Raw genomic sequence first — 19488 nt, 5'->3', positions numbered from 1 at the left:
GGGTCTAGCAAAAAATCCGCTATCCGAACTCCTCTGAGCTCCTGCAGCCCCGAATGGAGTTTCGAAAAAGTTTGCAGGTTTTAAAAAATATAAATTTTTTTTTTTTCTGTTTATAGGCGAATTGATCACGGTCACAGACAAAATAGAAATAAATACTTAAGGAGAGAGTTCTGTGCCTTTTCTCCCGCCTGCCCCTCCGCTGCTGCGGGTGCCCCGTTCTCCGTGCCGAGAGCCCGGCGGGAGGCAACCCCCGCCCGCCGTCGCGCTGCGGACACAAAAGGCGGTGGCGGCGGTGGCGGCGGGCCCGGAGAGGTCGCTGTTGCCCGTTCCGCCGCCGCGGAGACCGGCCGCGCTCGCATTGCAATCGTGATCGTAACCGAGGCCTTGCGTGGCGGCGGGGCCGCCCCGGAGGAGCGGGGCCCGGCGGGCACGGGGGGCACCAGCCACCCCCGACGGGTCGGGCACCCTCGTGGCGAGTGGGAGCCGCCCGGCCTCGGGCCCCGCACTCCGGGGCCGCCTTTGTGATGGAGCGCGGAGTGCAGACTTGATCTCTCCCCACCCCCTCCCCCAGGCAGGGTTTGGGATCTCTGGTTTTTAATAAATCCAGACGGAACAAAATAAAACCAGATTCCCTCCCTTCCCCCCTCACCCCCCGAGCTGGACCCACATCGAGCAGAATGCAAAAACGCACCTGACCTTGAATGCAGCCTGTGAGAGATATTAAAATCCCGCAAGCAGGCAGGGACTCGCTTAGGAGCTAGCTAACCTTGAAGAACTTGTCAAGCTTCCCCCCCTCGCCCGCCGTGTTTATCTGAGGAATCAAAGGAGGCTCCGTTGCAGATGGGGAACAATGGCATTGGGACTTGACGCCTACAGATCACTTCGGCGCTAAGATTTCTTCGGGCAGTAAGGACCCTTGCACCAAGCATACCTGGTGATGATATCAACTGAAGTAATTAAGGCAGTTTCGTGCTGTAGAGAGAAAGGTGGAGCCCCAACAACATGAAACTACCTAAACCACAGAGCAGTTCTCAGGCGCTAATTATTACTTTCCCCATTGCCGTGGTCCTTAACGCAAGGATCCCGCTACGAAAATAAAACCAGAAACGTGACTAAAACATCCCTCTGTCCCGCCCGCCCAGCCGGCGCCCCTCCGCGCCCCTCGGCCAGCCTCGGGTGGGTTAATGAAAACAAGAGAAAAATATAATAACAGCCCCCACCCACCCCGGCCCCCGCCCCAGGCAGCTTTCGCGTCTCCATGCAGATGCAACCGGGAAGAAAAAGGTCGTGCACGACAACGTTACATCACGGAAAGCTAACGGCTCCCAGTAAACCCGGGTTCAAAGTCTAAACCCCCTTCTCCAGGCATACACATACCCTGCAAGGAAGCATTAGCTGTCTCTCTTCTCCCAGCCCTCCCTTTGCCTTCCTTTTGTGCGAGGCTCTATTAGCTAAACATGCAGGCAAGGAAGGGAGGATGCAGAAAAAGCAGCCTGGGTGAAATAAGCTCTTCCACATGCAGGCAGGTAGGGAATAGCCTTGTCTGGAGGGGCCCACTGAGAGAGAGGCGAGGCTGATGTCGTGTCCCCCCCCCTTCCCATGCGCTCACCTTTATGATTTCTTCTCAGCCCTGAGATAAAGCTAGAATTTTGTCACCGTCCTCTGGAGTTAAAGATCTCCGCACATTTGTAGGTGTTTGATTAAAAAAAAAAAAAAAATTCATTTCCCTGCCCTCAAGAAATGGTAATTTGCTTCCTCAGTCCATGCAGCTCCTCAGTCAACTGAAACCACTCGTTCAAGACAGCAACAATCCAGATATACTAGCAAGTCATAAAACTGAACAAAAGCCGACAAACCTTAGAGCACCATCGCTATATGGCCCAGACAAATTACGACCGTCTAGGTAATATTTAAATAGATTCCTAAAGTAATTGCAGGGGGTTTAGGCAACTATTCCTGTTGTAAAAGTTCTCGAAGACATAAAGTAGAACCTGAGGATAAACAGTCACAAAAAGAGGTAAAATTAAAAGGATTAATTCCACGGGTTTTTTATTCTTCTATGAGAACATAAACATCGTCTTTTTCACGCACAGCAGCATTACAATATTAATTTATTCAGATTTAAGGTAAGAACTAGATATAGCTAGAACTAACATTTATAATAACGATAGAATGCATTTGCTTAAAACAGTATCGGCATTTTAATAATAATAGACATTTATACATATCTGTATTTATATTTCCCCCTTCTTTTTTTTTTTTTTTCTTTTTTACTTTTTTCACTTATATGTTTGACCCTTTAATGCATGTAACTTCACAGTATAAAGGAAGATGAACATATTCTCCCTCACAATCTCAGACTCTGGCTCAGGAAGTCCTTCTGATGTTCAGGATATATACTTTTTCAGTGAAATTAGTGAGGAAAAAGTGACTACTTTCTTCTGAAGGGGGGATTTCTGTGTGCTTGTCATGTGTTACCAATGGTAACGTTATTTATAGACAAAAAAAATCACTAATTCCACATATTTAAGCAAAACTACATGAAGTAAATATCTACAACCAGAAAGAGCGAAAGAAATTCAGAGGTAAGTGTCATAATTTAGTCCATGAGCAACACGAACTCTTTTACAGCTTTAAAGAGAAGAGATTTCATTTTCCTGGCCAATTTTAAAGCTGTAATATTGACTTCTAAGGTAAAGCAAAAAAAAAAAAAAAAAAAAGAAGCTCTCTTAACACTCGTTCCCATGAAGCCCTTTTAAAGGATGCCTGCGTTTCATTATTGTAAGTCCTGTTTTTCGAAGGAAAAAGGGGGGAGGGGGGAGAAAAGGAAAACAGAAGAGGGGAAGCTCCCAATATATAGAAATACGGCAAGGCTTAAATTCTTCTTTCTGCAGCTACTATGTACAGTCCAAGTTACACGGCTTATAATTTAAAAGAATGCGCCTTTAACCGAGCTTGTTTACTTTCCAAAGAGAGAGATGAGAGGGACGATAATTGCAGCTCCTGACAAGGTATTTCTGTGTTTCAAAGCTTAAAGGAACAAATCGGGCCCGGGGAAAGCTGAAAAAAAACCGGGGAGGTGCACACACAACATTTTGTGCATTAGCGTAGCTTTAGTCTGCTCCCCACCCAGCCCCAGTAGCTCTTAAGATGATAAGGACATATTGAGAACGTCTAAAATCGTTAATCCATACAGGTGCGGATGACTACAGCCTAGGAAAATGATACTGGCTCTTTAAACCATAAAAATGTGTTTATAGGTTCATCAAGAGAAATTAAAGTTGGCTGTGAGCTCCCGAATCCTATTCTCTCTGTTCATTTTCTTCAGTTTCATTCTGCGGTTTTGAAACCAGATTTTAACTTGTCTGTCTGTGAGGTGGACTGTGCGGCTGATCTCTAGGCGACGCTCACGAGTCAGGTACATATTGAATAGAAACTCCTTTTCCAGCTCGAGAGTTTGATGCTTGGTATAGGGGCACCGTTTCTTTCTGCCACTTTTTGCCGTGAGCCAGTTTGCTGCATTTTCTCCTTTTGAATTGCCTAGTTTTGAGAAAGTAAAAAAGGGACGTTACCAGCGAGTAGGAGGCAAAAGAGCTGGAGGGGAGTGGGAGGGAGGAGTGTGTGAGCGAGCGGGGGACTCGCTCCGCCAGCTGCGGGGACTTGGAATGTGGGGTGTCCTTGTGAGAACCGAGAGCTTCAAAGCAGTTTTCCAAAAGTCCTGGAGCCGGCCGGGAAAATCTGCCTCTGCACAAAAAGCTCCAGGCATCCTCGGGCCGGGCAGTGTGCCCAGCCGGGCAGTTCACCTCCGACCCCTCAAAAGAGGCTTCTATCCTCTCCCCTTCGGCTGCTACAACCCCCCCGGTGCTGGGGGCGGCTTGCTGAATGACCTGGGCTCGGTTTGCTTCCCCCCAGACACCTGCTTCCAAAAAGACAAAGCCTGAGGATCTGAACTTTTGTAACTGTGCTCTGAAGGCGGAAAACAAGGTGAGCTCAGAGCCGGGGCCTCCCTGCCTTCAGCCCTTGCTTTCCCTGGGAGATTCGCTCTGGCCCTCCATTTTCCAACCTTTTCAGAGAAGGGAAAAATCAATAAATTAAAGATCCCCCTTTGCAGAGTGTTTATTTCTATCAGTTTAACCAGCTGGGAAAGAGGTACTACCGATTCCTCAATGGCTCTGAGTGGTTCGTGGTTTGGGGTTGGCTATTAGTATCCACTTTCTTTTTTGTTTTGATCTTATTATCTTCCAGCGGGGCGACTGAAAGAATATCGGGGCATCCGAAATGCGGCCGAAGAGAAGCGTCTTAAAAGTCTGCCGCCCAGTGAAGGGCAGGTTTGTTGAGTTTGGGGTATTTTTTGGTGTGGTGTTATTTGGGTTTTTTTTGTTTTGTTGTGTTGGTGTTTTTCTTTGTGTGGTTTTTTTTTTTTCTCTTTTTTTTTTTTTTTTTTTTTGCCCCGGGGACCCGAAAGGGAAATAAATAGGCAAATAAATAAATAACAACCCTGTTATCTAGTGTAGACGCTGAAGGATATTCGCGGTGCATTCATCAGTCTAATTTGATAGCAGTTCATAGATGGCACATTTCAGCGCGGCTGTTATTCCGAAAAGCATTCTGGATCGTAAAATATAACTTACCGCGTTAATAGGTTTATTTATTGGCACTGCCTATTGCTTATTTTGGATGCTTTACAAACATCTCTGTTATCTGGTAGGCACCTTCACATCACAGCGGGAAGATTGATCTTGTTTTTCTACATGTTTAAGCAGCATGCAAGCTAAAGTTGCCCAGAGCGGAGGCTCTAAGGGTTTTAAACTATAGGATGGACATTAATTTTTACGGCAACCCCATGCCCGAATATTATAAAGTTCAGAAGGTCAGTCTAAGCAGCGCTTCTTGGCAGCCCCGCGGGGCTGCTGGGATTCTCCCTTTCGCATCGCAGTGCCACCACTATCCTCAACCTTTTTTTTTTCTTTATATTTTCTTTTCTTTGTTTTTTTTTTAAATCATCACCACCACCACAACCATCATCATCATCATCATCATTCGCTTACCTACGGGCTCTTTCTCGGGAGAGGCTTTGCTGCTCTCTGACGGAGCCGGAGAGAGCTCCTCTGCGGTGGAAGATGAAGCCTGAGTCTCGTCCTCCCTCTGGGACACACACGCCAAGGGGCTGGGGGAACGCTCCTCGTCCTCCTTTCTCCCGGCGTCCGGGACGGGAGGCAAAGATGGAGGCGTCTGGAAGCGGCCGTGGGGCTGCGGAGGGAAGGGGGCAGCCCCGGCCGGCCCCGCGCCGTAGCTCTTGGAGGTGCCATAAGCCTGGGAGAGGCGGAAATAGCCCGGGACGGGGACCCCGCCGCCGCTGCCGGCCGGGCTGACCTCGGCGCTCAGCCGGGGGAAGGGAGCGAGGTCTGTGGCAGCCGAGCCCTTGGGGCATTTCTCTGAGTCATAGAGGCAGTAGGAGCTCTCCTCCTTAATGCTTGGAGCGAAGGAGCACGAGGTGGCCTGCTGGCTCTCCGGCTCTTCCATGCGACAGGACCGGGGGGGGTCTAGCCACACTTCCATCCCTGATACGTAGGGGTGCGAGCTGGGGACCATGCTTTGAGAAGTACCTTCATTGCGTTTGCTCAACACCGGGAAAAGTCCGCAGCTTTGCAGCCCGTAGGACAGATCGGACGCTTGTGGCAGGTAGATCCCACTGTTGGGATAGTAGCCGCCTCCGCCTCCGCCTCCGCCTCCTGCTCCCGCCGCTTCCCCTCTGCCCGAGCTGATCAAGGAGTCTACCAAAAAAGAGTTTGCAGCCGGGCTCTCGGAGCATGACATTGTTGTGGAATAATTTGGCGAAGGGAGCAGATAGCCCTTTCTGGCTGACATTTCTTGTGCAAAACATGCTGAATATGATTAGAGATACCCCCGCACCACGGCAGGCGCCTGCAGCCAATGGAAGCCCGGGCCTCCCCAGCAACCCCTCCCAGTCTGGTTTCGTATGCACCGAGCTGCTCTCAGGTCGACCTCTGAATTTGGGAGATAGATGTATATTAATGTGCAATATGGATTTCCATACACACAGGCGCGCACGCTTCGCCCACATGGGCGAGTGCCTGCGCCTGGGCGGGAGCCGCGCTCCCGGGGAAGGAGCGAGCTTTGCTAGGGCTGCCTCCAAGTTTAGCTCCTCTCTTATCGCACGCACCGCTATAAAATAGCCCGGCGGTCCTGATGTTTATTATACCTAGGCTGGAGCGGTGTCCAGATGAAGCTTTTACTATCACCCCTCTCTCCTTCGCGGTTGGGCTTTCCGGCAGCAATGCCTGCTCACCTTCCTGCACAGTCTATGCGTCTCACGAAATTAATAAAGCCACGGCTCGCCCGGTGTTTTATGCTCAGGCTCTGCTCATTTTATTTGATTGTCTCGTTTCTTAAGAAATAAAAGACGTGTTATTGTTTATCACGGATCATTGGAAACCGTAAAGGGGCCTGGTGCCTCTCGCGTTAAACTACTGAGGAAGGGGGCTGCTTCCAGCCTAACATCACTGCCACGACGCCAGGCTGGGATTAAATTTCCTGGAGATAAAATGCTCGCTGCTGCGCTGAAGAATCTCTTAGGGAGTAATGCCACTCTGGGAGGATTGATTGTGCGGTTGCAGCTCTTAATGCTTTAGTTAACGCTGGATTCTTCCCGAGGTCTGATTACCATTTAAAATATAAAGCCAGACATACGGCACAGAAAGAATCCAGACGCGAGCAGATCAAATGGATCCTCGCAGGATGCTGCGTACCCTGTTTATTGATGTGTTTATATTTGGGCGATCATTTTTATATCTTCCCCCCCTCTCCCCCTTTGGGTCATTCACTTTTCGCCCCTTCAAAAACACCGTCTTTTTCACAAACAATGTACTAAATAATAGAAAGAAGAGTAAGTAGATGAATCCTGAGGTACTAGACGGCTCTGTCCAGTCAATATGCAATTGTGGCGGAGGCAGCAGACAGATTGCAGACAGACAGGGACCCAGACAGAGAGACAGAGATATTTTTTTTTCTAATGAATCGCTTAATGATGTCTTGCTTTCACTTCCATCATCTCTCGCTTATGCCATTTTGAAGTCGCCTTGCTGCCTGGCCAGCGGAAGCAAGGTCTCTTTAGTCCAAGGGGAGTCTGGGGCTGCCCAGTGCTCGTTGCCCATCCCGAGGAGCAGTGCTCGCTCCGCGCGCTCTCGTGCTGCCGAGAGGAAGCGGCGGCCGGTCGGGAACCGCTCCCTGGCACCCGGTGCAGTTCCGGGAGGGAGCTGGCGGCGGGGACGCTGCTTGCCCGGTGGGGTGGCAATGGGGCGGGCCCCTCATTCCACAAAGTCCCGTATCCCCCCCACATCCCCCGGTGCCTACCCTTGGCGTTCAAACAGCCCCGGGGGCAGGGGCCGAGGCGGCCCTTTCTCCCCCCCCTCCGCCCCACGGATCTGTCAGTCCCCACGTGGTCTCATCCCGCAGCATTTGCCTGCGACGAGGAAATGCTTTTTCCACAGCGTGACATTCCCCCGGATGATCCCTGCTCGCGGCGGGAGGCAAGTGTCCCTTCCCGCAGGCGAGCCCAGCCGGACGAGCCCTCCCCAGCCTCCCTCCAAACGCCGGGGCAGACAGAGGCTGCTACAACTTTGCAAAACCCATAAAGGCTTTATGGAAAAGCGCCTGATTTTTCCAGTGTGGTGGGGCGAGCGTCGCAGCGCAGCTTCCTTCTGACCGGCCCGCGGGATGCGGTGACGAGGGTAGATCCCACAGCCTATGGAAACCCTTCGAGGTTTTCTTTCCTTTTTCCCCCCTTTGCCCCCCGCATCTCCTCCCGTAACACCGCTTGTATTTCCCCGACCCGACTAACCCCGCGATGTGTTAATGTGCGATGGACAAACTCTTATCAGATTCCTATGAGGGCCATATCACTGCTAACAAAATTAATTCCATATAAGGCACCGGTTTATTGGCTGGTGTAAAGGAAGGTTATTATCAATAGGCTTAGCGTTATAAATACAGATCTAAATAAAATGAAACGTGAGCCCCAACGCCGCCTTCCAAATACATTTCTCTACACAAGTCAGGTATAAAAATTACTCCGGGGAAGTCCGCTCTTGCGGTATGTTTGTTTTGCATTTGCCAAATTAAATAGAAATGGATTGCAAACCTAAAAAGCCATACTGAACCGAGAGGCAACACTTGAAATCCTTCCAAAGCTGTTTTTAAAATAAGCAGCTCCCTTTAAAAAATTGGATTAAAGAGGGTGGAAAGGCCTATAAAAGTATGTTGCGATTCTCGTCAGCCGTAATAAAGCCACTCGAAATGCATCGGAAGAAACACGGGTTGGCTTTTGCTCCCTTTGTGCAAGCTAACGCAGGGAAATCGGGCGAAAGGTACGGAGACCAGGACCATTTGGAAGGTTTTAAGTTTTCTTTAGCCTCCTCTCCTAGATTTTGTCGCAGAGGTCTGGAGTTTGCCCCAGTGTCAGGTCCTGCAGGAGCTCTGCCGACAAGGCCGAGTGTTGCCGTGCTGATCGCAGCGAACGGTGCCGGTTTGATGGTCAAGGCACTGACTCCGTCTAGATCATGAACTCAGCTCGGCGTTGCATTATCTCCGCTTTCTTTAATCGCTAACAAGGCCAAGGCAAATAGTAACCAGCGTCATCAAACCCAGTGAAGTAAAACTAATAATGCTCACTTGATTCGTAACTATAAAAGATAATGGTCAATTCTGACTAAACTGAGCTAATTTGGCATGCGCTGGGTGTAGCTACTGCATTTCCAGCGCTTAACAATGTGTCCCTTGGAGCTTAACCCCCATTTAAAAGAAATTTTAAAGAAGATTGTGGACGCCAGGGGACAAGAAATACTTTTCTTAAAAATTCTACTTCTGTAAGTAAAGCTATCCGAGGGTCTATAAAACACAGCAAATAAAATTCTGATAAATACCAAAACCGGTGAGAAGGTGCTTTCGCGGAGAATCTAAATTCACGGCGTAGATACGCAACACTATCAAAATAAAACTTTATTGATCCAAGAAAAATATAATAGATGCATTAATAGCGTCGTTAAGCCGTTTTATTGTTCGGACTAAAATTAAAACCAAAAAGGGAATAAATAAAACTCGACAGCTCAGCCTAAGCAAACTCTGACTGGAAATCTCAAAATGTAGCATGTTAAACCGTGATTTATCTATTATTGGCCCATATAACCCAAAAGATCAGCACTGTTAATCCAGACACGCGTTTTGCGAGCTAATTAAAATATGCTTGTATTTGTATACACGGGCAAAATGTAATTTGTGAAAACGTAAATGGCCTTGCAGTCTGTTGCAGCAGTCCATGCGCCGCCTATCTGGGAATATATCAGTGAATTACATTCTATACAACTCCAAAAAATAATGGAATCAGGGCATAGTTATTTAATATTGCCGGGTCCTGCACTTGGGGCACAACAACCCTATGCAGCGCTACAGACTGGGGGAAGAATGGCTGGAGAGCTGCACAGAAGAGAAGGACCTGGGGGTGCTGGTTGACAGCCGACTGAACATGAGCCAGCAGTGTGCCCAGGTGGCCAAGAAGGCCAATGGCATCTTGGCTTGTATCAGAAATGGGGTCACCAGCAGGTCCAGGGAGGTTATTCTCCCTCTGTACTCGGCACTGGTGAGACCGCACCTCGAATACTGTGTTCAGTTCTGGGCCCCTCACCACAAGAAGGATGTTGAGGCTCTGGAGCGTGTCCAGAGAAGAGCAACAAAGCTGGTGAGGGGGCTGGAGAACAAGTCTTATGAGGAGCGGCTGAGAGAGCTGGGGTTGTTTAGCCTGGAGAAGAGGAGGCTGAGGGGAGACCTTATTACTCTCTACAACTACCTGAAAGGAGGTTGTGGAGAGGAGGGAGCTGGCCTCTTCTCCCAAGTGACAGGGGACAGGACTAGAGGGAATGGCCTGAAGCTCCGTCAGGGGAGGTTCAGGTTGGATATCAGAAAAAAATTCTTCACAGTAAGAGTCATTGGGTACTGGAACAGGCTGCCCAGGGAGGTGGTCGAGTCGCCTTCCCTGGAGGTGTTTAAGGAACGGGTGGATGAAGTACTTAGGGACATGGTTTAGGGAGTGTTAGGAACGGTTGGACTCGATGATCCAATGGGTCCTTTCCAACCTTGTGTGATTCTGTGATTCTGTAATATTGGAACTGTCAGTTGTCAGGAACGTGCGTGTGTGCCAGATTCGTCCTTTTTTTTTTTTTTTTTGGTCTGGATTTGCTCCAAACAAGGCGGATTTCAAACAGGAGGTTTAGGAACTGTGTCTGTGCCAAGTTAGGTGACAAATGACGGCCCCACTAATTTTATCTTTACTAGAAATACTTTCACGCTGGGGGTGGTGGGGAGGTTGGCTTGTTTTGGCGGATTATCCTGTTAAAAATTAGGCTGAGATTTAATTTTATTCCAGCCATCCGGAGGCTTGTTCTCCTAACTATGTTTTATAGTATATGTGTATCGTTTTACTCATTTGGATTAGGAACATATTTTGCAAGCAATTCTGACGAGCTCCGAATTCTAGTGTGCGGCAGGACAAAATACACCCAAACCAATTCATTAGGGCTTTATCTTCTCGCCATTCCTTCGGCGCTGGCGAGAACAACGGGGATTTCTATTGTCCGAAGAGCTCCAAACACCGTGCAGAAGCAACAACGATATCAGGTTATATATGTGTCAGGAAAAATCTTGCATACTCAAGTCCGTCTTTTAAGTGTACCCCTGCTACTGCGAGAGATGGGCCGTACAGCTGTATTAAGCATTTGAAACTGTATACCTTCTCCCCTTTTCCCTCCTCTTTTCTTTAAATAAGATCTAGATGCATATACAAATGTCCTTTTTTTTTTTCCTTGAGGTATAGCTTGGCTCTAAAATACACACGTTGGCCTGAAATTTCGATTTCAGAGCATTTAATGAAAAGATTGTGACCAAAAAGAGGGAAAAAAAAAAAAAAGACAACAAAACATAAACCCAACGAGCTTATGAAAAAGGCTCCCAGGGGTTTGGATGTGGTATGTGAGCTGAAGTTGAGTACACGATTAATTAAACACAGCGTAGACACTGAGTTGGCTTCGCCTCTTCCCTCCAAAACATGCAAACCCAAATCATGTGAAATAATAAACAGTTATTGTAAGAAACAAGCTTGTTTTTTTTAAATATTATCCTATGACCGCGGCCGTCAGTAAACAATTCGTAACCAGAGGGCGCTTTAACTGCTGCTGGGGTCTCTTTGATTTATTCAGCCAAGTATTGAATGGGGCAGGGAAACAACAAGGGGAAAAATAAATATTTGATCAAATATGCTGAGTTTAACTTGACTGGTATAAAATGAAATGTTGCAAAGGGACCCTCAAACCGCTCTACTCCTTCCCGAGACGGGGCTTCTCACGTACTGGTGGTGCCGAGAGAAGGTCAGGAGAGATCAGCATCCCCGAGCTTTTAATGGAGCATCTTTGATGAAATCGATAGGTTTCGATAATCATCTCAAAACTGCTCTCTGCCAAGTGAGCATGTGCTTTTAACTACGCTTGCAACAGTCCTCTGGAAGCACAATTTTAAAGGGCACTTAAAACATACAGCAGGAATGTTGCATTACTTTACACACAAGAGCAAGGTCGAAATGTTCCTTTATTTATGTTTTCATTTCTTTTTGTCAGATATTTAAAAATTGTGTACCCTCTCTCCTAAGAAACATGCCGATTAAAATATGTAGCCAAACCAGTATATCCTCCATACAGTACCACCTTCCCTCCCACCCATCTCAAATGGAGACATAACAAAAACATGTGAAACTTTTATGGGTGAGAAAAGTAACCTGGAGTTAGGGATACTCGTAGCGAGGATAGAGTTTCAAAGCTACAAGGCAGAGCAGCTCTCAGCACATGAGAATGTGTGACTGTTGTTTGTTTACAGCACATGTGCTGGGATGGATGGATAGATAGATAGATAGATAGATAGATCAGACAGATAGAAGAAATCCATATCTGGTCATGAACACTGACCTAATATGCAATTACGTGAATAGTTTTTAGCATAAGTATGTCAAAACTTGTTTACCACAGCCTGTGTCCATCTGCAAGGAAGCAGACTAGCCTTTAAAGTTACCAAACGACCCTAACTAAACTACAGTTCAAGTCCAATAAGATCGTCAGAATTGTCTGTCATTTGCAGTCTGCGTTGCCATACATCTATTTGATTGAAGACACCTACTGTTCCACACATAAATGTCAAGTTTCATAATATTTCCAGTGCTACAATTTTTTTATAACTGGAGGAAAGCTACGAGCTACTCTGAAAAAATATTTCCAGATAATGTGGATTTTCCATGCGGCCGGCCAAAACTTTACCGAGAGAGAATAAAAGGTCAACAGCAACTTAGAAAGTCCCTTCTATATTATTTCACAACGTAATGATCAACTTCTAGCATCGCATCTCCTCCCTACGGTTCTTTTTCGGGGTTCTCAGTGGCCGGGGCAGGGCAGGGGCCACCCCAGCTCTCTAGTTACCACTCCGGTCATCGCGCCCTCCACCCAGGGTAGATGTATAAAACACTTACCTTCGCGCCTTTTCTAATTTTTAGGAAACTTTAACTCCACCGAGAAGCCCCAGCGGCTCCTCCCCTCGGCATTCCGAGCGGCTTTTTTTGCAACGCGGAGCCCAGTTAAGTGCAATAATTACCCTTGCGGCTCCAGGGATGCAAAATGAACAAAGGCCAAGATGGTTTGGGTTGTTTTTTTAGTGGGGTTTTTTTTTTCGCCCTCTTTCCAGGGCTGCTCTCCTCTCCCCAGGCGGCTTTGACATTGATCTGAAGATCGCCATCTGGTGGCAAAGAAGCCCCCAAACCACCGCAGCCGTCGTCGTTCGCGGGTGCGGGCTGGCGGTCGAACGACGGCTGCGGTGGCGAAGGGCAGTGGTCGCTCACCCTCCTGGTGTAGAAACCTCCCGTCGAGCTCCTGCTACCTTTATAGCGATGCATTTAGTCCAGGCGAGCGGACGAGTCACGGACACTTTTTATGGCCACATTGTCAGAGCAACACAGGAGATGAGATTTTATTGGGCTAGGAAATCAAAACCCCGACCAGAGAAACTCCATGGTTTAACTGTCTCTGGGATTGGCTATGAATGCCAGTTAATTTTTAACCAGGAAAGGAAGCTTGCCGGCTTAACTTTCATTGCCATTCAGCTCTCCATCAGTCTCTCTGTCCCTCTCCTATCACCCGTCCCTCTGTCCGTCTCATTTTAACAGGCATTCTCCCTTGCATGCTAGACAAACAAATAAACAAAGTCCCCCTTTCCCCCCTCACTTTTTAACATTTCCTTTGGGTAGACGTTGTCTGGCTGGGTGGCGGTTGTCAAAGGCCCAAAGTCAGTAAGTCCTTCACCTCAAGGTTATGGGTGATGTCCAAGCAATACAGAAGTTCAAAGCCAGTAAGCAATGCAAAAACAGAATGTACTTTCTTTTCCTGATTAGGATTGGGGTCAACATTAAAGATTCACGCGCTTTTCCCAAAACACATTCCTATCTCAGCTATTGTTTGGGGTCTGGGATTTTCTTCTCCCCCCCCCCAACTTTGTCCCTCCACCCCTCCTTCCTCCCCCTCACCCCCCCACCCCACCCCCCCCGCCCACCGCAGTCCAGCCCCTCCTTGCCTTGGAGATCAAGGACAATTTCAAACAGTCCATTTCCACCACACTGCCATGTGGATTTTTTTTTCCAAAGACAACAATTTTCTTAGGGCTCTCACGGTTTTAGCCACATCCATCGACTGGTTTGGACCTTCCCTTTGGCTCTGGGCTAATGAAATCTGCCCTAAACGCTACCGACTCCACAAACATTTCCCAATCAGTTTTCCTGGACACATGTGGTGGGGAGCAAACAGCAGTGTCACATCAGACCTTGCAGCAGAGGACCTTGCCCAGTCTAAGGAAAGGCTAAGGCTAAGGAAAAGGCCTAACACATAGCAAGCTATGAACTTACTTCATTTTCCTTCTCCTATAGCCCATTGAAACGATGCTTGAACAAGCCTTATGTTCACTTGTTAACTCCAGAGTAGAAGATTTAGCTGCGAAGTTCACAAAAGAAGAATAATTCCCCACAAAGGACTGCACAAGGTCATGAGGAATTTCGGGTCCCAGAGTTGCATCGGTTAAAAGAACATGCAGTAACGTAACACCAGAGTAAAAATATAAAGTTTCCATTTTTTTATTGTCCTTGTGCGCTGTTCCACTGTATACATGCAATCAAATACTTTCGCATATTAAAAGAAAACTGTATATACATACAGATGATACATATTGAAAACAGTGATGTCATACAAAGATATTGCATTTTGTGAACGTGTCAAAGAAATCACATCCATTTGGTAAATTCATTAATCAAAAAACATTCTTATCACCACTTTGTTGCACATGTAAAGACACCCCACGTCCTTTAGCCCCAAAGAAAGAAAAAAAAATCCAAAAAAAAACCAACAAGGGGAAAAATAAAGGCATTCTAACAAAATAGGTCATGGGTTCTTTTTTTATTATTTACAAGTCTTGTAAAACACTGTTCCTGTATGAAATATACATTCAGATATTCTCAACAGCAAATTACCTTAACGATAGAACACCGCATCCTTTGTAAACTGATATAGAATTTTAAATATTTTCCTTTTTTCCTTCTTATTTTTTTTTTAAATTGTATTTTTTTTTTCACGCTTTGGTTCCTGCAGGGAAATATATATATTTATAGATATTTAAAATAACGCCGAACAACTCTCCATTCTTTGTATATGTCGACTGGGCGACAAAGTAGAGCTCGTGACATTTAAAGCAGACAACAACAAAATTACCATATTTACATTGTTTGGCTTCTGTTTAAACTCCTCGTTAGTCACCTTTAAACGAATATGCGATCGAGTTATTTTAATGATCCAATGTTAATGCATTGCACAACTCCAAGTTTCAATTAAGTGTTGTGTGGTATTTGCTAAACTGTCGTTCTCCACAGGTATTTCCTGAAGAAAGTTTGTGAGCCAGAAGCCAGAAGGTTAGTTTCCTTTATGGAGTTGTTTCTGTTAAAACGCTGAATTTCATACTTTTTTTGTCGTTTTGCTTTTAGTATTTAAATATGATTTGTCTCCGAAAAGATGGCAACGCATAGCCAGTTGTCATAAATATAACGAGAGCTAATTAAAATTTACTAAATTTTTTTTTTTTCAGTGATTGTTTCCTTACAATATATGGCAAATTTATACCTGATTTTTAAAAGTAAATACTTAAGTCTTTCATTTAGTTCTCTTTCTTCCCCCTACCCTCTCCATCCCCACACCCCCAAAGGAAACACTACTATAACCATCACTACATCCATATTACAACTGCTCGCGGTTGGCCCCGTGAAGGTGTAGGCATGTCATCCCCCCTTCATTTAATCCTGCGTCTGTCGTCGTCGTCTACCCCCCACCCCACCCCACCCCAGTTAAATTCTTTTAAACCCATGGGCAGTGGAGTACTGCCTTCATCCCAGACATTTTCCGCTAAGGAAGGAGAAAAGATTATCTCTCAGAGTTTATATTCTGCAGTGGTCCTGGTTGGGTGAGCTCAACCTGGCAATCTCCAGACAGCTGTTCCACAGCAGCACAGGGGTAAGGGAGGGCCGGGGTGGGCTAGTCTGGGGACAGAGGGGTGCCGTCCCCTCCTGTGCCTGCCGAAAGCGGTAGTAGGGTGAGCCGCAGTGCCTGGTAAGGTAAGAGGTATGGATTTTGCACTCAGAGGTGACGTGCACGTTTAGAAATGGATGCCATGTGTGTCAAAATCAAATCGATTCCAGTTGATATGTAGATAGATAGATATAAAAAAAAAAATCATCATTGAAGTTCCAGAGTAGATTTACGTGTATGTAAAACCTTGGATTCTTCTAGTCCCGTCAGATACACACCTCCTTCCTCCACGTAACCCCTTGGCTTGACCTTGTCAAGGGCGAAATCTGAATTTAACCTCGTCTTGAAAAACGCTATGAGTTTTAAAGTAGTGGATTAGCTGAGTAATATTGTAATCGGTCCCTGTTAATTTTTTTTTCTTTCATTCTTCTGTTCTGAAACCATATTTTCACTTGGCGGTCGGTCAGATTGAGCATTCGGGAGAGCTGGAGGCGTTTCTCTTTGTTTATGTAGACGCTGAAGAAGAATTCCCTTTCTAACTCTCTGATCTGATATTTGGTGTACGGGCATCTCTTTTTACGCGTACGTTGTCCACCTGTGGAGCGACAAAAGGCAGAAGCGTTTGAGACCCGGGGGTGGCCGGCGGCTGGGGCTGAGAAGGGGTGTGGGAGAGCACTCAGGCAAAACACATTCATGTGGAAAAGACGCGTTTCGCCGGCTCCGGGACCGGCATTGGCAGGTCCAAGGCTGGACGCCAGCCCTCCGCCTTGGCGGGTGCGGGCAGGCTGGGACCGGGACCCGCTGGCTCCCGCAGCGCCGCGGCCCCGGGCAGGGCGAAACCCCCGCCGAGACGCAGGGATCCGGCCTCGTTGCCTCCGCTGGGAGGGCGGCCGGAGGAAGGAGTGGTGGCGGGGGGTTCCTGCGGATTTCGCGAGCTGGAGGAAAGCCTTTGTAGGCTGCTCTGCCGGGCGCCAGACACGCGGAGCAGCCCCGGGAGCAGCCGTCACCTGGCTGCCTGCAGCAGGCAGCGGGGCGGCGGGCAGGGGGACCCAGAGCCCAGCCCTCCCCAAGCCAGAACCCGCTCGGACCCCAGTCTCACTCTCTAGACTAATCCCGGCTGTGCGTCCCCAGCAGAGGAAAAGTCCCTGAGCCTTGGGTTAAAGGCGCCTGGTTCTCCCCCAGCCGGCTTTTTAAAAGGACGCTTTCCACCACCGCATCGAGGTATTCTCCTCTCGATTAGCCATTACGGTTTTAAAGTTCATTAAGCAGAATATAAAAGGTTTCAAGGTTCAGGAGCTCTTTACATTAAACGTAGCTGCTATCCCTTTAAAAACTTCCTTTTCTGGTACAGTTCATTGTCGAGGTATTTTTTTTTCCCCGAGCCGTATACTAGCTTTGCCTTTTAAAAAGCCCACATAAAAAAATCAGACTTTGACAGATTGAATAACAATTGTAAGTAACAAACTGTTGGACAGAAGGCAACACGTAATTGCCACAGTGCCTTAGTAAAATGGCTTCCTTTAGACAAAAAGGCCAGCTTTAGGTTAATTTGTTTCTTTTAATATATTGCAACAATTCAGGCGGCTACTTTATCTGTTAAACGCTATTCTAGTGCAATCGTTAAAACGGCCAAGGCTTTGAATTCGGCTCCTAACTAGACTTCTGGTGCAACACATGGCTTTTATAAAATCACTGGATTACATTGATATCAAAGGAGTCAGGATCTCCTTCTTTTGCCGAATTTACAGGCACCGGACATACGTTACTATATTTTCGAGAGTTGACCACAGAGCTCTTTTTTATTATTATTTAAGAAAAAAAAAGGAAAGGAAAAAAAGAGGGAAAAAAAATTTTTTTAAGGCATCCATTGCCCGGTGGGTATTTCACGGCCAATTTCAGCACTAAACACGTGATCTCGCCTTTTATAACAAAGTTTTGTTGGGGGAAATCTAAAGGCCCTTCATAAACCTTATATGCTTATAAAACAGCATATAAAAATTTAACAGCGGCGGTGCGCTAGATTTCAAGCTGCCTTCCCTAAAAGCGCTCGGGCGCTGCCTTTATACGTACTGGAGCTGCCGGATTTCTCCTCATTGTTGCCGGAAGATGACTCGGGGCTGCTGCTGCTCTCCGGCCGCCTCCGCCTCTCCTTCTCCGCCGCCGCTGCCCTGCCGCAGCCGCCCTCCGAACTTGAAGTTGCCGCCGTCGCCGCCGCCCCGGCGGCCGCGGGCGCCTTCTCGCCACTCTTGTCTACCGGGTAGTCCGCCGAGGCCAGGTTTTCCGCCGTGCCATAAGCCGTCTCGAAAAACTGGTCGAAAGCCTGGGGTAGGACCCCGTTCCTGCCCACCGTGCTATAGAAATTGGAGGAGACGTTGGTGCTGGGGTGGTAGACGTTAGCTGTGTTTTTGCCGAACATCTCGCCCATGCTAGCAGTGTTGGTGGCAGGCAGGCAGTCTCTGTGCATGATCTCCTCTGCGGAGTAGCAGTGGGGCAGATTGTTCCTGGGGTGCCATTTACTGGAGGGATCAATGGCATATTCCCTGAAGGTAACTTCTCTCACAGGTTGGACCTGGGGTAGGTTGGAGGAGTAGGAGTATGTCATAGGGCGAGAAGACGGGGTCTGGGGCAAAAAAGAAGGGAGGCTGGAAAAATCAGGACCCGAGACGTAGTAAGTACAACTTGGCAAATACATGTTAGAGGAACAAGGAACACGCTCATCAAAATCCATCATTAGGGCTACCTCGGCTTCTCCGCATTAGCTGAGCTTAACATGATTCTCTAAAGCAGCTGCCTCTTTGAAGCAGATCCGTGAAGTAAGAGATGGGGAGACGTAAGCTGACGTGGAAAGCTCTCCCCGGCGGCGGCAGGGAGGTGCGGTCACGTGGCCCGACGTTGACATTGACGAGCGGCGGGTCTGGGCCCCGCTCCCTTTGTGGCCATCGCGGGGGGAAGCAACAGCTCGTCGCCAGCGCCTAAGGGCGAGCCCAGCGCAGGTTGCCCGGGGGGGTCGCCTTGGGGGAACACAAAGCCGCCTTGCCGCTGCCCCACACTGAGCCGCCCGGCCCATGGCACCCGCCGGCTCTGGAGTAGCGAGGCTTTAGCAATCCCCCCAGGGTTAGGTGAGACCTCTCTGTTTGTTCGTCTGCTTGCTGGGGCGTTCGGCGGCTGACGGGCTCCGAGAAGGAGGACACAGGAGAGATGCAGGCACGGTTTCTTCTGGAAAGCTGCTTTCGAGCAGGAAAACGCTCCTGAAGAAATCGGCGGGATTTTTTTTTTTTTTTTTTTCATTTTTTTTCCCCCTCAAGTTTGTTTGGGTTCGGCTTAAGCTTCCCACCCTCCCCCCTCCAAAAAAAAAAAAAAGAAGAGAAAAAAATATAAAAGCCCTCGCCGCGCAGAGTTTTTTTTTTCTGGAAACGTTACTAAGAAGAATGTGCCAGGGTCAAGTCTGTACTGATTTTCATGGTGAATAGATTACATGCTTGCATTCATGTTCACTTCCGAAGCGCTTAGTGTCTTCCTTCCCTTACTTACATATTAACCTCAAATACCCCGCGCGGCTCCAGCCAAGCTTTACTAGAGGTAGTTAACGATGTCGGGTTCCCAGGACGCAGGTTCCCTCTCCTCTCCCCCTCCGAACAGTCCCTTGCCTCGTTCGCGTCGCCAGAAAGCCCTTTAAATCGCAGACCACGGAGATAGAGTGTTTCCTGATCTCTCCGACTCAACGCTGCCACTAAATACTTGGAAAACCAATAGATGTTGGGCTACCCCGGCTTGACAAATACTCCGAGTTTAATTGCCAGGAGCCTAGTTAAAATTATTTGAC

The 19488-nt window shown here is 47.8% G+C and overlaps 2 protein-coding genes across 2 annotated transcripts; both read right to left on the bottom strand.

The window, feature by feature from the left end:
* Positions 1-1812: 1812 nt before the first annotated feature.
* On the bottom strand, positions 1813-6827 carry HOXA10 (homeobox A10). Its single transcript, XM_009560760.2, has 2 exons — positions 5049-6827; positions 1813-3540 (listed from the first exon to the last, which is right to left on the bottom strand). Exons 1-2 carry the CDS (start codon positions 5866-5868, stop codon positions 3266-3268), a joined length of 1095 nt encoding a protein of 364 aa, XP_009559055.2. The 5' UTR covers positions 5869-6827; the 3' UTR covers positions 1813-3265.
* An 8670-nt stretch (positions 6828-15497) lies between these two features.
* HOXA11 (homeobox A11) lies at positions 15498-18899 on the bottom strand. Its single transcript, XM_009560761.2, has 2 exons — positions 17736-18899; positions 15498-16260 (listed from the first exon to the last, which is right to left on the bottom strand). Exons 1-2 carry the CDS (start codon positions 18394-18396, stop codon positions 16028-16030), a joined length of 894 nt encoding a protein of 297 aa, XP_009559056.1. The 5' UTR covers positions 18397-18899; the 3' UTR covers positions 15498-16027.
* Between the last annotated feature and the right edge of the window lie 589 nt (positions 18900-19488).

This window comes from Cuculus canorus, chromosome 2 (genome assembly GCF_017976375.1).
Source record: "Cuculus canorus isolate bCucCan1 chromosome 2, bCucCan1.pri, whole genome shotgun sequence".
NCBI lineage: Eukaryota > Metazoa > Chordata > Aves > Cuculiformes > Cuculidae > Cuculus > Cuculus canorus.
Note: the sequence above shows the minus strand (reverse complement) of the source record. Positions and strands in the feature narration are given on the sequence as shown.

Excerpts from the sequence above, each read along its gene's own strand:
- HOXA11 (XM_009560761.2), bottom strand. The coding sequence starts at position 18,396 with ATGATGGATTTTGATGAGCGTGTTCCTTGTTCCTCTAACATGTATTTG. Across the intron at positions 16,261-17,735 it reads GGAGAAATCCGGCAGCTCCA|GTGGACAACGTACGCGTAAA; the intron begins GTACGTATAAAG and ends GTCGCTCCACAG.
- HOXA10 (XM_009560760.2), bottom strand. The coding sequence starts at position 5,868 with ATGTCAGCCAGAAAGGGCTATCTGCTCCCTTCGCCAAATTATTCCACA. Across the intron at positions 3,541-5,048 it reads TCCCGAGAAAGAGCCCGTAG|GCAATTCAAAAGGAGAAAAT; the intron begins GTAAGCGAATGA and ends TCTCAAAACTAG.